Raw genomic sequence first — 18,803 nt, 5'->3', positions numbered from 1 at the left:
AGCAGAGATGATCCAGACTTGCATCTCCCACGTCTTGAGCAATTTCAGTAACTAATGAAGTTTGGAGCAGGGCAGGCATTTTCCTCTTTTCTCCTTTCTTGGAGTGTCTCAGTCTTTGAGAGCATGCTGTCTGAAAAAATATAATTGTTCATTTTGAAGATATCAGTACACATCCAATTCTTAAACCTTTTTCCCCTAGAAGTATTGCAGTTTAACCTTACGATTTGATGAGAATTGTCATATGAGCTAATGTGAATATCTGAAATTTTAGTATGAGATAAGCCAAGATAAGAATGGAATTAGCTATCTCTAATGGTACTTAACTATTTTGCTGTGAACATCTAGTGCAGGCACATCAATAATTGTATTCTATTTGTTTTGTTGGATATGTTTTTGTTCATCACGGCTCGAATATGAATGATCTGCTTTTATTTAAAAGGAGAATGCTAGTGCTCTTATTTATGCATTATGGACTGACAGCTGTATTAGTGGCTCTCTTCTAATGAAGAGTGGTTTGATAAACACCACATTTGATGTCTGTATGTGACCTGGATGACTGGAGGAGATGCCTTAGCAGCTGCCTTGCATTCCTAAGACAGCAAAGCTATGCTTAAAGTCAATAGCACAGCATCTGCAAGATCTTTTAAAATACATGAGAAGACATGTGCGACAGATTGCTTCGGCCTCTGGGGAAAGTTGTTGTTTTCTGATACTATTTGGGAAAATAAAACTGAAATAAGCAAAAACTACTTCAGAAAAGTGCAGTATGGCTCTTACTGCTATAATGGTGAATTCCAAGTTCCATTCAGCAAATACAACTTTTTTTTTTTTTTTTTTTTTTTTTTTTTTTTTTTGGAATGAATCTATTATATGGTGTGCCTAAATTGTGATTGCAAGGTTAAACAGTGTAAGGGTAATTTATTGTCTGTCAATGGGATGTTTATTAGGAAAAGCTGGACTGTAAGATCTTCAGGGCAGGGACTGTGGGTGGGCATGTGGGTGGGGAAAGTGGGGTCTAGTAAATCATCCTTTTGATGCTATTCATCCATGTGCAGACAGAGGATGAGAGTAAGTGTTCTCTGATGCTGGAGTTGCTTGGAGATAAGCAGACCCCTGGCACAGCTTCAGAGGCTGCATTTGTTTGTTTCTGGCTGGAGCCTCTGTGGACTGTCCTGGGAGCTTGAACTTGCTGGGCTGTAGGAATGTCCCAGTGTGTACCCACTCTTGTATTTAGTTCAGGCTAAAGTCTCCTGTGGAGGTGGCATCCAGTCAGCCTTGCTCACCCTCTCCCTGCTGGAGAGGACCACTTTGCCAGGTATATTTCCTCAAGGGGCAGCATGTATGACTTACAGCACTCTTTAGGCATAAGGCAAGAATGGATTTTCTGTCTTTAAATACAATTGGAAGGCTCCCAAAACACAGCGCTTTCTAAACACAATGATAAATAATTGCATGAAGTTAGAAGCCTTCAATACAGCAGGGTAGCTTATCTTTAATTACTAGTGGTTTGGGTTCAGACTAACTGCTGAACATCTTATTTATTCCACCAAAGACATGTCTTTGTTGAGGAAAGCCTTTACCATCTCTCCAGATTTACAGTTTTGTTTCCCAAATTGTTAGCCATATTGCTGTGTCTTCTGTAAGAGCCAAGCACACAACACACATTCTACTGAATTCCTTGTCAGTAGTGTTTAATGAGGCATCCAAAGCAGACCTTCCTAATATGGGTATGGTTCGTGTGTGGATGATAGTGCCATCATCTTCATTGCTTTGCTCATTCTATGTGTTCATCCCACTTGGCTTGGATTCTTACAAAAAGGAGTTGATCCACTCAAACAGGCTTGAGCAGAATCTCCAAGCAGTAGTAACTTTGTTTTTTCTTTCACAGGCATGAATGATGGTTTAGAAAAGGTTTAAAATACATATTATTAATCTTTTATGTAGGAACTGCAATTTGATTACCACTGGTTGCTTTTTGAAAAGTGAAGGAAAGATACTTCAAAAACAACTGTCCCAGGAATGATGACAGCTTTAGGCTTGTGGCATGTTCTCCTGCAAAGTAAAGTAGGCAGCTGTGAAGAAGAGTATATAGAAATGCATAAAAGCAAGCAGATTCCAGGGCAAAAGAGAAACTGTTCTTGTTGCATCCATACCAAAAACAAACTAACCACTGCTTTATTCCTTTACAACATATCCTCTGTTTCTGCTAGTGCATTAGACTTTATTAATTAGAAATTAGTGTTGTGATAGAAAGATATAAATGCTGGTTGGATGGGATGCCTGGGGGATGTGTAGTCCAACTTGTTGCTCAAAACAGGACTACTGCATTTGGTTTTGTCTGATTTACGAAAAACCCTACTGACAGATGTTCCACCACCTCTTTGGTTTACGTCATCCAGAGCTGCACTACCCCTTAGTGACAAAGCTTTTTCAGGTTTCCAGTGTACATCTACTGTTACTCTTTTTGTATCATCTGTCACTACTGAGAAGAGTTTGGTTCTGTTGTCTTCTTACTCTGCCTTCTAGTAATTGTAGGCTACTTTTAGATTTCCCACTTATTTTTTTTCTTCTGCAGACTAGACAAGCCCAGCTTCCTCATCCTCTTCTTGTAGGCCATGTGCTATAGGCCTTGTTAGTCTTCCACTGCACTGTCTCTGGTTCCTCATGTTCTTCTTGAACTGGGGGCCCCAAACTGGACATAATGTCCCCAGTACAGTTTCGCCAGACCAAGTACAAAGGGTTGGTAACTTCCTTTGATCTGCTGGGCATGCTTCTCCTGATGTAGTTAGTATTCAGTATACCTTATTTGTGATGAGAGCAAACTGATGATTACCATTCAGCTTGATATGCACTGTAATCTCCAGATCCTTAGAAGCAGGACTGCCTCTCACCAGTTGACTCCCATTCTGTACTGTAGCAAGATACTGTTCTTCCCCAAGCACAAAAATTTGTATCTCATGTTGAACTTGATGAGATTTCTGTTAGTCCAGTCCTCAGGTTCATCAAGGTCTCTTTTACCACTCTGTGTGTGACCCACCCCCATAATTTAGTATCATCCACAAATTTGCTGATAGTGCATTGTCTCCCCATTCAAGTCATTCATGCAGATACTGAACAATTTAGGGCCCATTACCAACTGGACATCAATTTATTAGTTGTAATTCTTTCAGTTCAGCAATCCAGCCAATTTTCAACCTATTTTTCTAAGCCGTGATTCCTCAGTTTGAGTTAGAAAGCTGTGGGAGACCATTAAAAACCTTTTTTAAGGCCAAGATGTGCAACGTCACTGCACTCCCCTCGTGTCAGTGGCCACTAATTTCATCATAGAGGCAGTTGTTTGATCAAGCATGATTTGCTCTTGTTAAATCAATTCTGACTGTTCCTGATCACCTTCTTGTTCTTTGTGGTCTTCCCTGGCATTGGAGTGAGGCTGAGCAGCCTGCAGTTCCCGACACCTTCCTTATTGCCCTTCTTGGAGATAACTGGAAACCTGGTAATGTTAAGCTTATCAGTGTGATTGAGTGAAGCAGAAGCATTGCTATAGACGTTACCCTTGTTTAAAGTTCTTAGATTTTCTTAAGATAATATAAAAATGTTGATTTCCAGATTTCTTGTGAATTAGTAATACTCAGTTGAGGAAAGGGAAGTTCCTCTGAGCAAAACGAGCTCTTTATATTCTGCTTAATATTCCTTTGTTTTTGAAGTCTAAGATGAAGTAAAAACTGAAAATGTGAAAAGGAGATCATAGAATTGTAGAATCATAGAATCGGTAAGGTTGGAAGGGACCTCTGGAGATCATCTAGTCCAACCACCCTGCTGAAGCAGGGTCACCTGGAGCATTTTAGACAGGGTTGCATCCAGGCGGGCCTTTAAGATCTCCAGAGAAGGAGACTCCACAACCTCTCTGGGCAACCTGGTCCAGTGCTCCGTCACTCTCACGGTGAAGAAATTCCCCCTCACGGTCAGGCAGAACTGCCTGTGCTTCAATTTCTGCCCCTTGCCTCTTGTCCCGTCACACGGGACGACTGAAAAGTTTGTCCCCATCCCCTTGACAACACCCTCCCTTCAGGTACTTGTACACATTGATAAGATCCCCCCTCAGGCTTCTCTTCCCCAGGCTGAAGAGGCCCAGCTCTCGCAGCCGTTCCTCATAAGGCAGGTGCTCCAGCCCTCTGATCATCTTCATAGCCCTACACTGGACTCTCTCCAGTAGCTCCATGTCTCTCTTGTACTGGGGAGATGCTATATGCTATACTAGCCTGTGCTAATGTGGGAAAGTAGATGTCTCAGCTCCTTATTGGACTCCTGCAGAAACCCTGGCCCAGCAATGGCAGCTTAAAGAGGAGAGGGAAAGCAACAGTCATTCTGCACTAGTGGTTAGGCATGGAGTATACAGATAAAAACCGTTAGTAGTTTTAGACTATATATTCTGCATCATTTAAACTGTAGAGTTGAAGAAATACTGGGAAGAATTAGTGTTCTGTTGTCATAACCAAAGGGATAATTTTATAGTATATAATCTGATTCATTTCTAAAATCTACTTTTGGAAACTCTTAAAATTCGCATGCAGACTCAGTGTTTCTTTGCTTGGGGTTTTGGGGGAGTTTGAGGCAAAAAGTAAGCTAATAATGATAGGAATTACCACATTCTACAGGTTCTTATATGGAAAGCATCTTAACAGATACCTGTTTACTAAAGCATCTTGAAACCCTAAATCTATTTTGTCAAAAATGTGGAGAGCATAAACAATTAACTTCATTTTTGAGGACAATGAACAGGAAAGTGCTTTGCAGCTGCTTGGGCTTGTTAGGGTTTTTGCTTTCAATGTAAATGGCTTCCTTCTGTGTAACCCTTCTTAAACAAAAGAAATAGTAATACAGTAAATTGGCTGTTGTCTCAAGGTCTTAGACATGTTTGAAACACTTGAGAATAATTATGGAAGTTGGCTGGCAGCACCATTGAGTCCTGGATGAAAAGTGGAACAACTTAGGTACAAAAGGATAGTGTAGGCTGTGCAGAAGAGATGATAAAGCTATTCCCTGACAGCTGAAATTGTAAAAAGCAAGCTCTTAAGCATCTCTCATTGAGGCCAATAAGTCACATTTCACAAGTTCAATGCAAAGGAAAGAACAATGAGTCCAAAGTTGATAGTTTTTATGCAAGAAATTAATCTGGTCCATTTTATTGTTGTGAAATTGAAATGAGACTATAGTAAGTACAAAAGAGCAAAGTTCCAGTAAAGTCAATAGTTTACAAACCAATTGAAAGCAAGAGAGAGTTTCAGCATTACCTCCATCTATTTTGTTAATTTTGACAGCTTAGCATTTGGAAGAGCAGAAAGATGGATAGTGAAAGAGAAGATGGCTCTTGCAGCAGAACCTTACAATGCCAGCAGACTTGGAAAGATGTTAGCTTGTAAATGGGTTTAAGTGTGCCATCTTGCTGTCTCTTATTTCCATATGCAGGATTTTTAGTTTTGATCTTCCCTGGGAGCCTTGTAGAGCTTCCCAGAAAGGAAGGTTTGCCAATTCTGTTCTTAGCACTCTGACAGCCCTTGGAGGAACACTTCTTTTCTGGGGAATGAAATCCTTTTGTCATGAATTCACGGTTTCCAGGGTTTCTGGCTTTACATGGTAATATGAGCCTTTGCTACCCCATACTCAAACTGTGCGGTTACAATTGTGCGCTCCTTTTCACTTCAGTCCAATTTACTGTCTCTGAACTTTGCATCAATACCCCTCTTCTCCTGAAATTCTTTTTTGATCCAATTTCTTCTTTGAAACTATAGTTTTGCAAATACTCTTTTCCTTAATAGGGGAAGCCCTTCACTAAAACGTTAGCAAAATATGTGAGATCTTAGAAGAGCTAAAATTATGCCTATTGTATATCATTATCCATGTACTTTGGTGGTTTTGCTTCTCTTCATTTCTTTTCTTCATCCTTTGGTGTGACTTTGGGCATTGGGCCTTACTACAGGTGGATTGCCTGAATGCCCGATTTTCTTCCCTTTGGTGCAACAAAACTTCCTGACAATTCCTCCTCCTCCTTCTTCTTCTTCTTCTTCTTTTTTTTTTTTTCTTTTCTCTGATAAAGGTGTCTCTACTTTTTTTTTAGATTCTAAGATTTAGAAAGAGACTTTTCTAAACAACCTTCTGTGTGCCTAAGATTATCATCCTGTGTGTTTTGTCCTACTGATGCACTTAAAGCCATGGAGCATCCACTGTGTCTTTAGATAGTTTGTTCTGATGGTTAATACTAAAGGCTAGCATATTCTTCCATGGATCCTTGCTCTGCATTTCCTTGTACGTATCATGCCTCAGCTCTGACTTGAGCCTAAATTTTTCACAAGAAGTTTGGTTGGGTGGTGAAGTAACTTGCCTAATAAGAAATCAAAAAGAGTGTCAGAAATGGGAAGTAGCTATCTTTTAACTTGTTGTTTCCTGGGAAAAATACAGTTGTATCAGCAGGGACTCTTGTCATAGAAACTCTTAATTACCCAGGTGTGGAAAAAAGAGTGTGAAGCCTATCACCCCTGGAGCTCTCCACTCTTTGCCTGTCTCCATGTGGCAGTGGTTCAGCTCAGCATTGCAGAGTTCACTTTGGCAGTGCCAGTCAGGAGCTAGAGCCAGCTGGATGGCGAGCTGCAAAGCGACATGGAGTTTGTGCTAAACACTGGGGTATATTGTGCTCTTTTCTCAGACATGTTTCAAAGGGAAGAGGAAGGTCTTGCGAATGCTTGTCTGGTAACAGGAGGAGCCCTGGGAGAACAACAAATACCGAGTTCATAGAACGTGGCCCTTTAGCTGCGGAGGAAAAGTTGTTGTTGGTACTCTTAGTGAAATGCAAGCTTCCAAAGAAGAAATTACTTTTACAGGGGACAGAGAAAATCGAGTGCGACTCTTCTGTTGCACTCTTTAGTGTTCTCAGTTCTGTCTTTATAGATGAGTTTGTCAGGAAGATCTGTCTACAGGAATGGATTTGTCAGCCTGAATATGAACAGTGAAAGAGGAAAGCTGGGGACCGTGTTTCCGTGCACAGTCTAAATGAGGCTATTGAGATGGGGAATATTTTGCAGATGTATCTGGTGTGGCTTCTTTTGAGCCTTTTGTTAGGCTGTATTTTTATGTCATTGGTGAAGCAAGATGTCAAAGGATGGATCAAGTTATTCCACATGAATATAAGGAAGAACTTTACTGTGAGAGTGACAGAACACTGGCGCAGGTTGCCCAGAGAGGTTGTGGAGTCTCCTTCTCTGGAGATATTCAAGGCCCGCCTGGATGCCATCTTGTCTAACATGCTCTAGGTGACCCTGCTTGAGCAGGGAGGTTGGACTAGATGATTTCCAGAGGTCCCTTCCAACCTCAACCATTCCATGATTCTGTGAAGAAATAGAAGTGACTGCCAAATTTGAAAGTATCACAGGAAGCTTCTTATCCTTCTGGTGCACTTTAAGACTTCTTGTAGTCCGATTATTTTGACTTGTTTTAATATGATATGCTTTTTTGTGTCCATTCAGTTTTTAGGTTACCCTTAGGGTGCAGGATGCCAGCTGAGGTTTTGGGGTACTGAACAGTGACTTGGAGCTCCCTTTCCCCAAAAGAAGTAACTGAGGATCTTGATAGGAGTTTTTAGGCTCATAGAAAGCAGGTTGGAAGATGCTGTTTCTGACACATTCTCGCAGATAGGACTGAGGCATAGACTTAGCAGGTGCCTGCAGCTAGAAGTGCCAGTGCTTTACAGCAAACGAACATAGTGGGAGAGTTCCCACCATGCATTCAGAAATCTCCTAGAAGACTGCACAAACTTATGACTTCATGAGATAAAGGGTTAACAGCTGACATGGCAAGTGTAGACTCTGTATCAGACAATAGAGAGGACATAGCTGAAATATTCAGCAAGCTTGTTTTTAATTGAAATATAAACAAAGCAGCTTTCATGGGAAGTGCCTTTCAGATACACTTGTTTCTGGCCTGGGAATAGTTGTACAGAGTTTGCATTATTTCTGCAGATTACATGCCTTGCTCTCTGCAGCTTTTCACTTTTTTTTTCTTTTTAATTTTTTTACACCTGTGAAAATTCAGTATAAAAAGAAATGGTACTTCTATCACTATGACAGCAGTCCTTCCTTCATGTGATGTTCAGTGTTGTAAAGGTAACAACAATGTCCCAAACAGAGAGAAACAAGTCTTGGTTCATTTCTTTGGACAAGGGCTGGTCTTTAAACAAGGGAGGAGAGGTCTTTGTTATGTGTAAATGCTTTAGATTAGCTCTTATGCGCATAGCTGAGATTGCATGAGTGGCACAAGCTTTTAAATTATTTCAGGAGGAATTCCCCTCCCCTTTCTCCCCCTAGCTTCTGTGTAACTGGATCTTAGTGACTCCCTTACGTAGTCTTATATCAAGGCAATGGGTGCAGAAGCACATAAATGATCATATGGAGTTACGCCTCCGATCATTATTTCCATGCCTACAAGGAATGCGTTAGCCTCTCCCATAGAGCAGCAGCGGCAGCATCATCCCAGACTGAAGTATAATTGGGAGACATCTATAGGTTCTTGTGGAGAGATGAGGCTGTAACTCTTACGATATTTTGTCTTACAGATGCTGCACTCAGATCTCTCTGCTTTTAGCCTAGGGAAAGTTGCATTCCTTGAGTGGCTCTAGTGGTAATCAGAGACGCAATGTTTGAGTAAACTGTCTTCAGCTGATCAGCTTTTTCTCAGATAATAATTAAGGCAAAGTGTTATTACTTTACTATAATACTAAAGTATTGTTACTGTATTATATTACTAAAGTGTTATTACTTTACCCTATTTTGAAATCGTTGCTGAAGATTTTAATATCAACCTTATAATGCTTAGGTGAACAAGCACCACTGATGTCAGTCGGAGTGTGGCTTAAGTCATGGGTTGATACAGGCAGCTGCGTTCTGACTGTGTTTGCACCAGTATGAGAATGACTGTAATACATCTGCTCTGTTAGACAGATACCGATTGAAACTTTGCTAGCTCCTCCCCACCATGTGCACTTCCACAGTATTTCCTTAGAGTTCACTTTAAAGGCTGACATGGGCATGGTTAAAAGAAAGTGATGGGTGTAGTTAAAAGCATGGTAGCTTTCTAATGCTTTCATCATCCTGTTAAATGGTTTCTCTACACAATATGTGTACTATGTCAGGAATTCAAGTAGTCTTGAGTCAGAGCACTGATTTGCAGATTTTCTTATCTCAGGCATTTCTTTTAAGTACCTCACACCCTCTCCATTCAGGCCAGGCTTTGCCGTGAATTGAAAAGAAAGATTTGTTTAGACTTGTTTCAGTGGAGCTCACAAAAATAGTGAGAACCTTCCTCCTTTTTACACCATTAAAAAGGCTTCCTTATGGAAAATGTGTGTTAAGATCACCTTAACTTTTTCCAGAGCTGGAGTTGTTCCCTAGCTCTCTTCTGTGTAGTTCCCCCCCCCCCCTTCTTTCTCCACTCAAGAGACAGTAATTAGATGCTGTTTCATCTGTAATCTCCTTGTTTAGGTTCCAGTCTTGCAAGAGTTTAGGTCAATGGAACTATTCATGAGTATGAAGCTATTCAGATGCTTAATCATTTGCAAGATCATAGTGCACGGCTTTGTCTGTAGTAGAAAATTGTGTAGTTAAACCTGAATTTATCTGGACAGTTTTTGTATTGCTTTAGACTGTACTGGTTTAAAACCACCATGATTAAATCTAATCCATATTTGAGCTTGATTAGTTACAACAATGTGACTATAAAGAAAGGGAGTAAACTGTTCTATTATCAAGCTCTCTAATGATTGCATCCACATTATTCCTCATCCAATTACATCCCATTTTAATTATTTCCCATAGTACCTATGGCCACTAATTAAATTGCACATAGTTTGAACTTAATTTAGCAGTCAATTGCAGCAATGTTATTTGCAAGCTATTGGGAAAGAAATATTTCCTGTTATCTTTTGTGGTATATGTGTATGTCTGCATGATGTGAACAGAGGCACACCTGAAATCTGCATGACTGTGCTGGTAACTAAACCCATATTTTCTCTGTCCTCATCAGCTGCCTTTCAACCCCAGTTCTGTCCTTATATGAGCAGAATTCTACAGCTGTAGCAAGAGAAAAAATTAACATTTCAGTTTCCTATCACTTTGGTATTTACATGCATACTGATTGAATAAGAGATCTTTTTGTGTGTACAATTGTGTAGGAAACTTGATTAGACATATCTGTCTTACTCTGTGGACTGAAGAATGCAGAAGAATTTTAAATAGACATATCTGTTCCCATCTTTCAGGCTAGAGAGCATGCCCTGGAGAATTGATCAAACAGTTTGGTGCAGTCTTGTAATCTTGATCCTCTCTGCTATTTGTTCTCCCATGGATATTCTCAGCAATCAATGTAATGTTGTGAAATAAATTGTAACTACTCAAACATGGAAAACTTCTTCCATATAATCCTACTAAGAGAAGGAGAACAGGTCATTTTATAAACGTATCTTCTAGGCAGTACAAAGTCTGTAAAAATGTGTGGTTTTTAACATATCTTATTTCATTTCTTTTGCTACAGAATCACGAGGTTACACAGAAGCCCTTAACCACTCTGTTGTGATGTCTGACAGCAGCATGGGCACTAACCCTGCTCTGCTGAGGACCAACATGCAGCCGGATTCCTCCTTTCAGCGGGCTTTTGCATCCTCCTGTACTGTCTCAACTAACAGCCCTATCCCAGGGGGGGAAAGGTAGGAACCAATTCTCCTGCCTGTTGTTTACTTCTCGTAACTCTGACTTTGTTTGTGACCACCAGCTGGAAGTTACTGCATACACAGATATCAGTTATATGTCTGAAAAACATTTTTAGCTTTGAAAATAAATGGGAATACAAAATTAAACAGAGATCATAGTTAAGGTACTTTATTATGTGCTAGCACAAGCTCATACATATTTTCCTGAGTGCGTAACCAACCTCCTTAACACTTTTCTGAAAAGTATTTTGTGAAATTTCACATGGAAGTAAGTAGTTTCATAAGAAATCCAAGTAGTTTCATAGGAAATCCAAGTATATATTTTATAGAGAGGGAGCACCCCACTTATTGTAGTAAATGTATTTAGTCAGCAAAGTATCAAGAGTATTTTTTTTCTGATGGTGAACAGCTGACTCCGCTTCGCCTGCCCAACAAACTGAGAGATTTTATTATTTCCTATTTGTATTGCTGTGAACAGGTAGGGCTCTGAACCACAGCTTGAAAAGTATATATTTACAAAATACCCCTCTTCCCAAGAAGCTTACAATTTGAGTTTAAGAGGAGAGCAGGAAACGCAACAAACAGGCAGGGGATCCCAGGTAACTATTAGAAGGTTCAGAAGAGCATGGCAATCAGCAGTACTAGTCATTAGCTATTCCTTAAACCTATTCAATAAAGGTTTTCCTAGGGGAATAGATGAGGTTGATTACAACTGGTCACTGGTTTCCTCCTGCAAGGACAGATCCCCTCTCCAGCATTTCTTTGTGTCTAATTATGCTATTATTATCCATGGATAATTGGCTGCTTTTTCAAAATAAGTGTTCAGAAGAAATCCTCTTTGCTGATGTGTCAAACTCTCAGCAAGGACCTAAACAAAGGATGTTGATTCCTTTTCCCATTTCTCTTCTCATCTAACTGGTTTCATCTTCTGTTAGTGCTTGGAGTGCAAAAGATGTTTTTAATTTGTGATTATGAATGTGAATCATAACACCCTGGACAAAATATATTGGGAGTATTTTGTTAGATGAACCTGTAAGTAACATTTCATTATAAATGGATAGAGTTAAGAGCTCAGCATCCAACAATGCAGTAATTATCAAGTATACATTCCTACTTTAAACTTTCTTTAGAAAGATTTGTTTCCTTTCTTCTAAATACTTCTCTTTTTTTTCTGTTGTTTTTCATTTCATCTAGCAGATAGCTGCAACTGCTTTCTCCCCCGCCTTCCCCGACCACCACCAATGATATCTTTTTCCCTGTGCTTCCCTTCCATTTTTTATGGTCCTTCTACTTTGATTTGTTCAAATCTACTAGTATCCATTTCCACAGTTCCCTTTTAATGATACATCTTTTCTTCCTTTTTTTTTTTCTCTCTCAAGTCAGCTCTTTCCCTTTGTATTTGACAGTGAGTCTCACATTACACAGATGAATCTCACGGTCTGTCTTCATAACCCCTTCTCCTCCCTACGTCAGATTCTACCAGTAATGTTTTCCAGCTACGGTCTAAGGGCATTTCCCTTTCAGAAGGAAGGAGCTGATTCAGTCAGAAACTTAGCACATCTTGTTTAGAAGGGTATTCGTTACTATGCGTTTGGGCAGGTGGAACTGTTAACCTTTTAAAATCTGATGCTTGCTGTTACAGTGTTTAATTCTGTGAGTCAAAAAGAGGCTTAGAAAAGTCAGTGTTTCTGGTGGTGTGTATTACCTTGTGTTTTGTTTTTCTCCCATGTACATAAATTAACCACTGGACCTGCCTCTCTTCCTTTTTTAATATAAATTATATTAGAAATAGGCCTGGCCTAAGAGTGGGTTTTTTTGGACTGTGTTCTTACCACAGTTACTTATGTATTGTATAATGGTGCACAGTTCCCTCCTCAGGCTAATTCTCAATTTGTTTCCTTTCAAAATGAACACAATGAGATTCAGCATGTAAGAAATGCTGTGGTGGTGTTGGTATTATGCCATAAACCTCTGCCTTTGATGGCAGCCTTGACTTAAGAAATTCTTGCCTCCCACTTCTCCTTTCCAGCCAGCCCTGAAGCTCACCATGAATATAGATCTCCAGGACCACTGTCTGTGGGGCAGTGCTGGGAGCAGCAGGATGAGCAGGGTCACTGAATTGATTCGTATTAAAATAATCCTCCAAAAAGGGAGGGAGAGATAGTGTTTTTAACTGTGATCAATGTGACGGTCTAATTTACAGTGCAAACTCAGAACTAGCAGTATGAGCATGGCTGGGTGGAAGAGCAGATGAGGCAGAAAGGGATGAGCTACACTGCAGCAGTGGGTGCTCATGGTGGGGCAGGAATTTCTTCAAGGAGCTACATCACTAAATCTAGCATGTTGTCAAATGCCATCCTCAGGTACTGGATTGAGTAAGGTGATTTACTGCCTTCAGTGATGATCGCAATATTGGTTATAATCTGACATTTTAGGAAATGATTTGGCTGATTTTTTTATTTATTTTTTGTGTTTGGTTTTGGGGTTTTTTGACAGCTCTTCTGCAACAGATCGTCCTTGGCTTGAAAGCAGCCTTAAATCTTCCCCGACACTCCAACTTTCAATGGGAAACAGCAGACCAGCAGGAAGTTACCTTGTGCCCTCTGAATTTTCAAACCCTGTGCAAGATGGTTCTCTCTTGTCTCATTTCCAAACCCCAGTACTGCAAGCAGCTGCCCTGAGCAGCAGGGAGAATTCACCAGCAGAGCAGCAGCAAGAACCTGCTGTCAACAGCAGCGCCCGTGCCTACCTCAACTACGGTGGGGGCAAGATGGGCAGCAGCTCCCCTCGAGAGGAGAAGCAAGCTGCTTTCATGGCCAGCACAAGCCTCTCTCCTAGAGCCATGAACTCATCGGTGGCAAGCGCAGAGGACAATGGCTTTTTGCCGCACAACTTTCTTACAGCGGCCTCTGGACACAACAGTCAGAACAGCGTGGTTCAGCAGCACCATGGAGGAAACCTGCACTCTCAGCCACCTCTTCCAGAGAAAAAGAGATCCTCTGAAGGAGACCGTTCCTTTACCTCCGTCTCACCTTCTTCAAGTGGCTTCTCTAGCCCCCACAGTGGAAGCACAATCAGCATCCCCTTCCCAAATGTCCTCCCAGACTTCTCAAAAGTTTTAAGCACTTCTCCATTGCCAGGTAGGTTTTACGTCAGAGAAATGTGCACTATATTAGAGTTTGAGATTATGAAAAGCATTTTGGAGGATTTTAAAAATGGAGAGGAAAAGAAAAAGGAAAAAAAAAAAGAAATGGAATGCAGGGATGACTTGAATATTTGCAGTAAGAGGCACCAATTCACTGGCTTTAGATGTATCCATTCTGAGGACAGAATTGCAAAGATTTTTCTGTGCTTCACTTGATGTCGGCCAAGGGCAACCGTTCTTCTCGGGTGCCAAGCCACAAGCAAGCAGTGTGCAATCCAACTTCTCTTAATAAAGGCTAACTTCTTCCTGAATCTTTGCTAGACTCATGTCAAGAACTGTTAAAAATATATCTGTGGTCATCCAGTATGTATTCATTGAGCCCCACTGAAAAGCTTATAGTTAATACAGTTTTATAAAGGTAGAAAGTTTTTTTTTTTAATATTATTATTTTATTGCTTTGGCAAAATGAAACTTTAAGAGGGTTTGCAGAGGCTTAGACAATGTATGGTATTACATTTGTTGGTGCTGAGACTGTCCAGAGCTTCTCTAGACTGTCCTTTTAACTGTGAGTTTTTAAAGTGATTAATATGGTTAGAAGTGGGAAAGAAAGCAAAAAATGCCTTGTGTATTTAGACTATTTCTTGATTTTTTTTCTCCTTTTATTTCACAGAAAACACAACTGATAAACATGTGACTGTAAAATTTGTCCAGGACACGTCCAAGTTTTGGTATAAGCCAGATATTTCAAGAGAACAAGGTATACCAATTGATGTATGTGCAGGGGTATTCAGTAACAGAAAGGCTGGTTGGTGAATCCTCCTCAAAAACTTCTTTGCCTATCTGATGTCTAGAAGAAATGCAAAGCTTAACTTGGTCTTAGCTGTACAAGGACGAGAGCCAACCTTACTAACTTATTCTGACCAAAGACTGAATTTGAGGGTATAGGGCGGTCAAGTAGTCCTAAAAATAAGTCCTGTTAATCAAACAAATTATTAGCTTCACTGAACTAACCACAAAATATTTTAAATCTGCCTGTGGTAATTGCAGAAAATTTGAGTTACTAAAAAGCTGTTTTTTCTGTTGCCTCCTCACAGCAGTGGAAGTCATTTTAATGTATGCTGAAAGAAAAAGGAGATTAGGCAAGCAGCAAATGCTATATTAATGCAACCCTGTGTTATGCTGAGTCTTCAGTAAATTGCCTGGCAGAACTGTTTTAGCCTCCAGGTCTTGGAAAGGCAGGTATGCATGAAGCAATACCAAACTACAGGCTAGTCTCAGAAACCTTTTGAGTACAAAATGTGCTGCTCTGGCATGAGCTCAGCCACGTGTATTTTCCTGCATAGATAAGTTAAGAAGTGTTAAATATCAGAGTATTTCATTAACTAGAACTTGGCCTAAAAGCATATGTATCTGCTAGTCATTCTGTAGCGTGTGTTTCATTGTCAGGTGCAAGTGAGCTACATTGTTTCTGAAGGTCACAAAATAATATTCTGACAGAATAACATCTATATGATGTATTAAACAGATATAATGCATCTATGTGTAGATGTATTATCAAATGAGATTGAGAAAGCTTTTATTACATACGTGGAAATGTGTACATGCGCACTTACTGTTTGTCCCTGCATTAACAGATGAATAAACTATGCCGGGTGCTTTGCAAATACAATTGGTCTGACAGTCCTTGCGTCTGTACTGTAAGAGTCAACTATACTGGATTATGTTTAATGGATTATGACAAGTTTTTAAACAGGGACTCTTAAAATGTGGTTGTTGAAAAGGAAACATCATAAAGCATAGTTGCGCATTTCGAAGGGAATTCACCCTGTCAAGCTTGAACTAGAACCAAAGTAGCCTTCAGCTATTGGCAAATGATGAATTGCTGTGTCTGTCTAGGGCATAATTTGTCAAAGTGTGAGGATGCGTCTTACAGTGTAGTGGTAAATACGAGCAGAAGGGAATAGAAGGTCGTAGAAAACAGATTATTTATTCATCTTTGGATGGTGTTTTACTGGTCCTTTCACTCTAATCATCTTCTTGTGGACTCTCCAACCTGGAGTTAGCACTGAAGGTTTAAATGTGCAAAGGAAGTTTCCTGACTTGATGCAAGTCCAAAGACGGTTTAATCTTCCAGTAAAGGAAGATTAAACCTAGCATGCTGCTACTTGAAAGAAAAATATTATTCCTAACCTTTTAGTATGCCCTTTTCACCTGACCAAGTAAAATCCCTCTTTAAAAAGTGTTTTAAATGCTGTTGCTGAGGAGGGAGTATGTTTCTTTTTTTGTTTTTTTGGTTTTTTTTTCTCCTTCACTTAATGGATTGCTTGTGTTACAAATGATTCCTGCTCCCTTGCAGATTTAGACATGTTATGCAAGTTCTGCTGAATTGCAGGATTTTATATATTCCTCCTCCTCTTCTCTGTACGTGATAGGTTACTGTACAAATAGTTGCTTTCTTCTCTTTACCATCTTACGGAAGAATAAAGCAGACTGTACATGCACTTGCTGTACTCAAACAGGATACCAGACAATTGTGTCTGTTTTCCTTGTTTTCTATTATTTGTTTTTATGAAAAAAAAAAATCACAGGTGCATATCTGTATGTATGTGTTTATGATGTAACCATTGCTCAGGCCTTGTAAAATGTGGCTTCATGCCCAAAATGCGCAACTTCCGTGTTCTGTGTATACAGACAGCTAAGGACTCTAAGGTCAGATTTGGACTTTGGCTGGGGTTTCTTTGAAGGCTTGCTGATCATTAGAAGTTCTGGAAACAGCTACAAGTATTTTCAGTATGTTTAAGGGGAAAAAAAAAAGATAACAGTGTACTAAAGTTACATGATGGATTAAGGTGAATTGATACTTCATTAGATGGCCCATTTGTCCCTTTTCAAAGGGAGGTTAAGATTTTGGCTGCCAGATTGCAGATTCGATAGCAGGCCCTTGCAAAACAAGGGGCAGTCTCCCTATAAATGATTCCTCCTGGGTGGAGGGAACTCCGGATCAGACTGCAAGCAGCAACCCCAGAATGCAGAGCTAAAGGTATTTCAATGCTTGGATGCTCAGAGGGCAAATACGGCTTGCATCCCTTCCCTTGTTTTCACACAAATGGGAGGATGCGAGTGCTTTTCGGGGCAGGAAGTTGGTGGTGGCTGAGAACCGCTGTGCTCCCACTGTTGAGACTCTGGAGGAAAAGCAAACAATGTTGTCCAACCCCGGGTGGGAATTGTAGCTCTGCTCCCTTCATGCTTCAAAGCAGCAGATGAAGTAACAGCAGGGATCAACTTTCCCTCTTCTTTCAAAAACAAAAACACGGGGCCAGAGGAGCTGGGGACACCTTTCCTTTACCTGGATGTACGTGTGTGTACATGCGTGCGTGCTCCAGTGAGGGGCAGCATTTGACAGTCTGCCATCGTTTTGTTGAATTTGCTTTGATCTCATCATTCTTATCAGAAGGAAAGACAAGGACAAAAAACATTTAATCTTTTTATCTTGTACCTTGTTAGCCATTTATAAGCTTTAGAAGTACTTTTGAGGTCAGGTGGTTGTTATTACTTTTAAGGGAGGGGTAATACTCTGCCATGAACTTGAACTTAAATTTTCATTTGGGATCTTACATCAACACTGTTAGCCTGAAACTGCCTTTGGATGCCTGGAAGTTTATATATGAATATCAGTGCCCCCAAATTCTCAGTCCTAAAGTCTTTAAGTTTTATTTTTCCTGTCTTCTACTACTGCTGATATTTACCTTGTTAAGCACTACAATGTGAATTATTAACCAGTGTTTGCACAGCACTCTGGATACGTGAAAAGCTGTAGGACAAAATTGTAAGGGTTTACGCAAGAGTTGCGGCTATTAAATTCCTTGGGTACCATTCACTGCCTGACTGAAGGCAGTGACTTGAGGCACAGACTAAAGCTGCTGTGTGAAAATCAACTGGTGATCAGTTGGCAGACTAGTGGGCAATATTACTTTGATAAATTGTAATTAATTTGCTGTGTAGCAGCAGTTTACCAGCAGTGGCCCAGTGTTTACTGCTAAAAGCACTATTTGCAGGAATCCTGGTGAGACCTGCACATTCTTCTCAATTAAAAATCACTAGTGGCAGTTTAAAAATCACTAGTGAATGGTACCATGAGGCTTTTCTTGACATATATATCTTCAGGGTTCACGTGAGCTGTTACCCTTATAATCCCCCAAATATGTTTGGTTATAGTCTGCTCTACAGGAATGGAGAAGAGAGGATGTTCTGTTTTTCCTTATTATCCTGTTGATTATAGACTTGGAACTTTGGTGTATGTGGCTCTGGAAATGGTTTTCTCTCTTTTTCCCTGCATCATCTGTAGCCATTGCTGTTCTCAAGGACAAGGAGCCTGGGTCCTTCATTGTTCGAGACAGTCATTCTTTCCGGGGAGCCTATGGGCTAGCAATGAAAGTCGCTACACCGCCTCCTTCTGTGCTGCAGTTAAACAAGAAAGGTACTGTATGCCTTCTACCTACCATTTAACCGGGCACACGTTGGGGGAAGTCTTTATTGCTGTGTAGTAATCTGGGGGAATCTTCTCCTCTTCCAGTGAGTGCAGTCTGAATTAAGGACTCCATTTGGTTTCTTGCAGCGGTATCTTGTTGAATGTGACCAGATAAGAAGCTTGTAGTATTTGATAGGTTCACAACTGGTTATAAATATATACACATTTTGGCCCTCCATATATTGTGCCTTATCAACCTAATAGAAAACCAGTATTATCTTGGTAATGGGTTGTCACTAGCAATTAGAAGTCTGTGTTTGATCCAAATAACACTGTATAAAGTTTTCATTTGGCTGGAAGGTTGAATATTTTTGACCCCAGGGTTTTGTTTTGAGATGTTTTTACATTAGAAATAAATCCCTAAGAGAAGATGATAGTTG

General features: G+C 40.2%; 1 protein-coding gene across 6 annotated transcripts in view; it reads left to right on the top strand.

Moving 5' to 3' along the window:
- The window catches only part of TNS3 (tensin 3), a 304,944-nt gene that overhangs the window by 270,369 nt on the left and 15,772 nt on the right, over nt 1–18,803 (top strand). For all 6 annotated transcript variants that reach the window (XM_062569612.1, XM_062569611.1, XM_062569610.1 and 3 more), the window contains 4 exons: nt 10,576–10,747; nt 13,247–13,890; nt 14,566–14,652; nt 18,241–18,372. In XM_062569612.1, the coding sequence (XP_062425596.1) occupies nt 10,576–10,747; nt 13,247–13,890; nt 14,566–14,652; nt 18,241–18,372 (1,035 nt within the window). The remainder of the gene's footprint in view (nt 1–10,575; nt 10,748–13,246; nt 13,891–14,565; nt 14,653–18,240; nt 18,373–18,803) is intronic.

The sequence above is a fragment of the Rhea pennata genome, chromosome 2 (assembly GCF_028389875.1).
Source record: "Rhea pennata isolate bPtePen1 chromosome 2, bPtePen1.pri, whole genome shotgun sequence".
NCBI lineage: Eukaryota > Metazoa > Chordata > Aves > Rheiformes > Rheidae > Rhea > Rhea pennata.
This window is presented reverse-complemented; position numbering and strand designations above follow the sequence as displayed.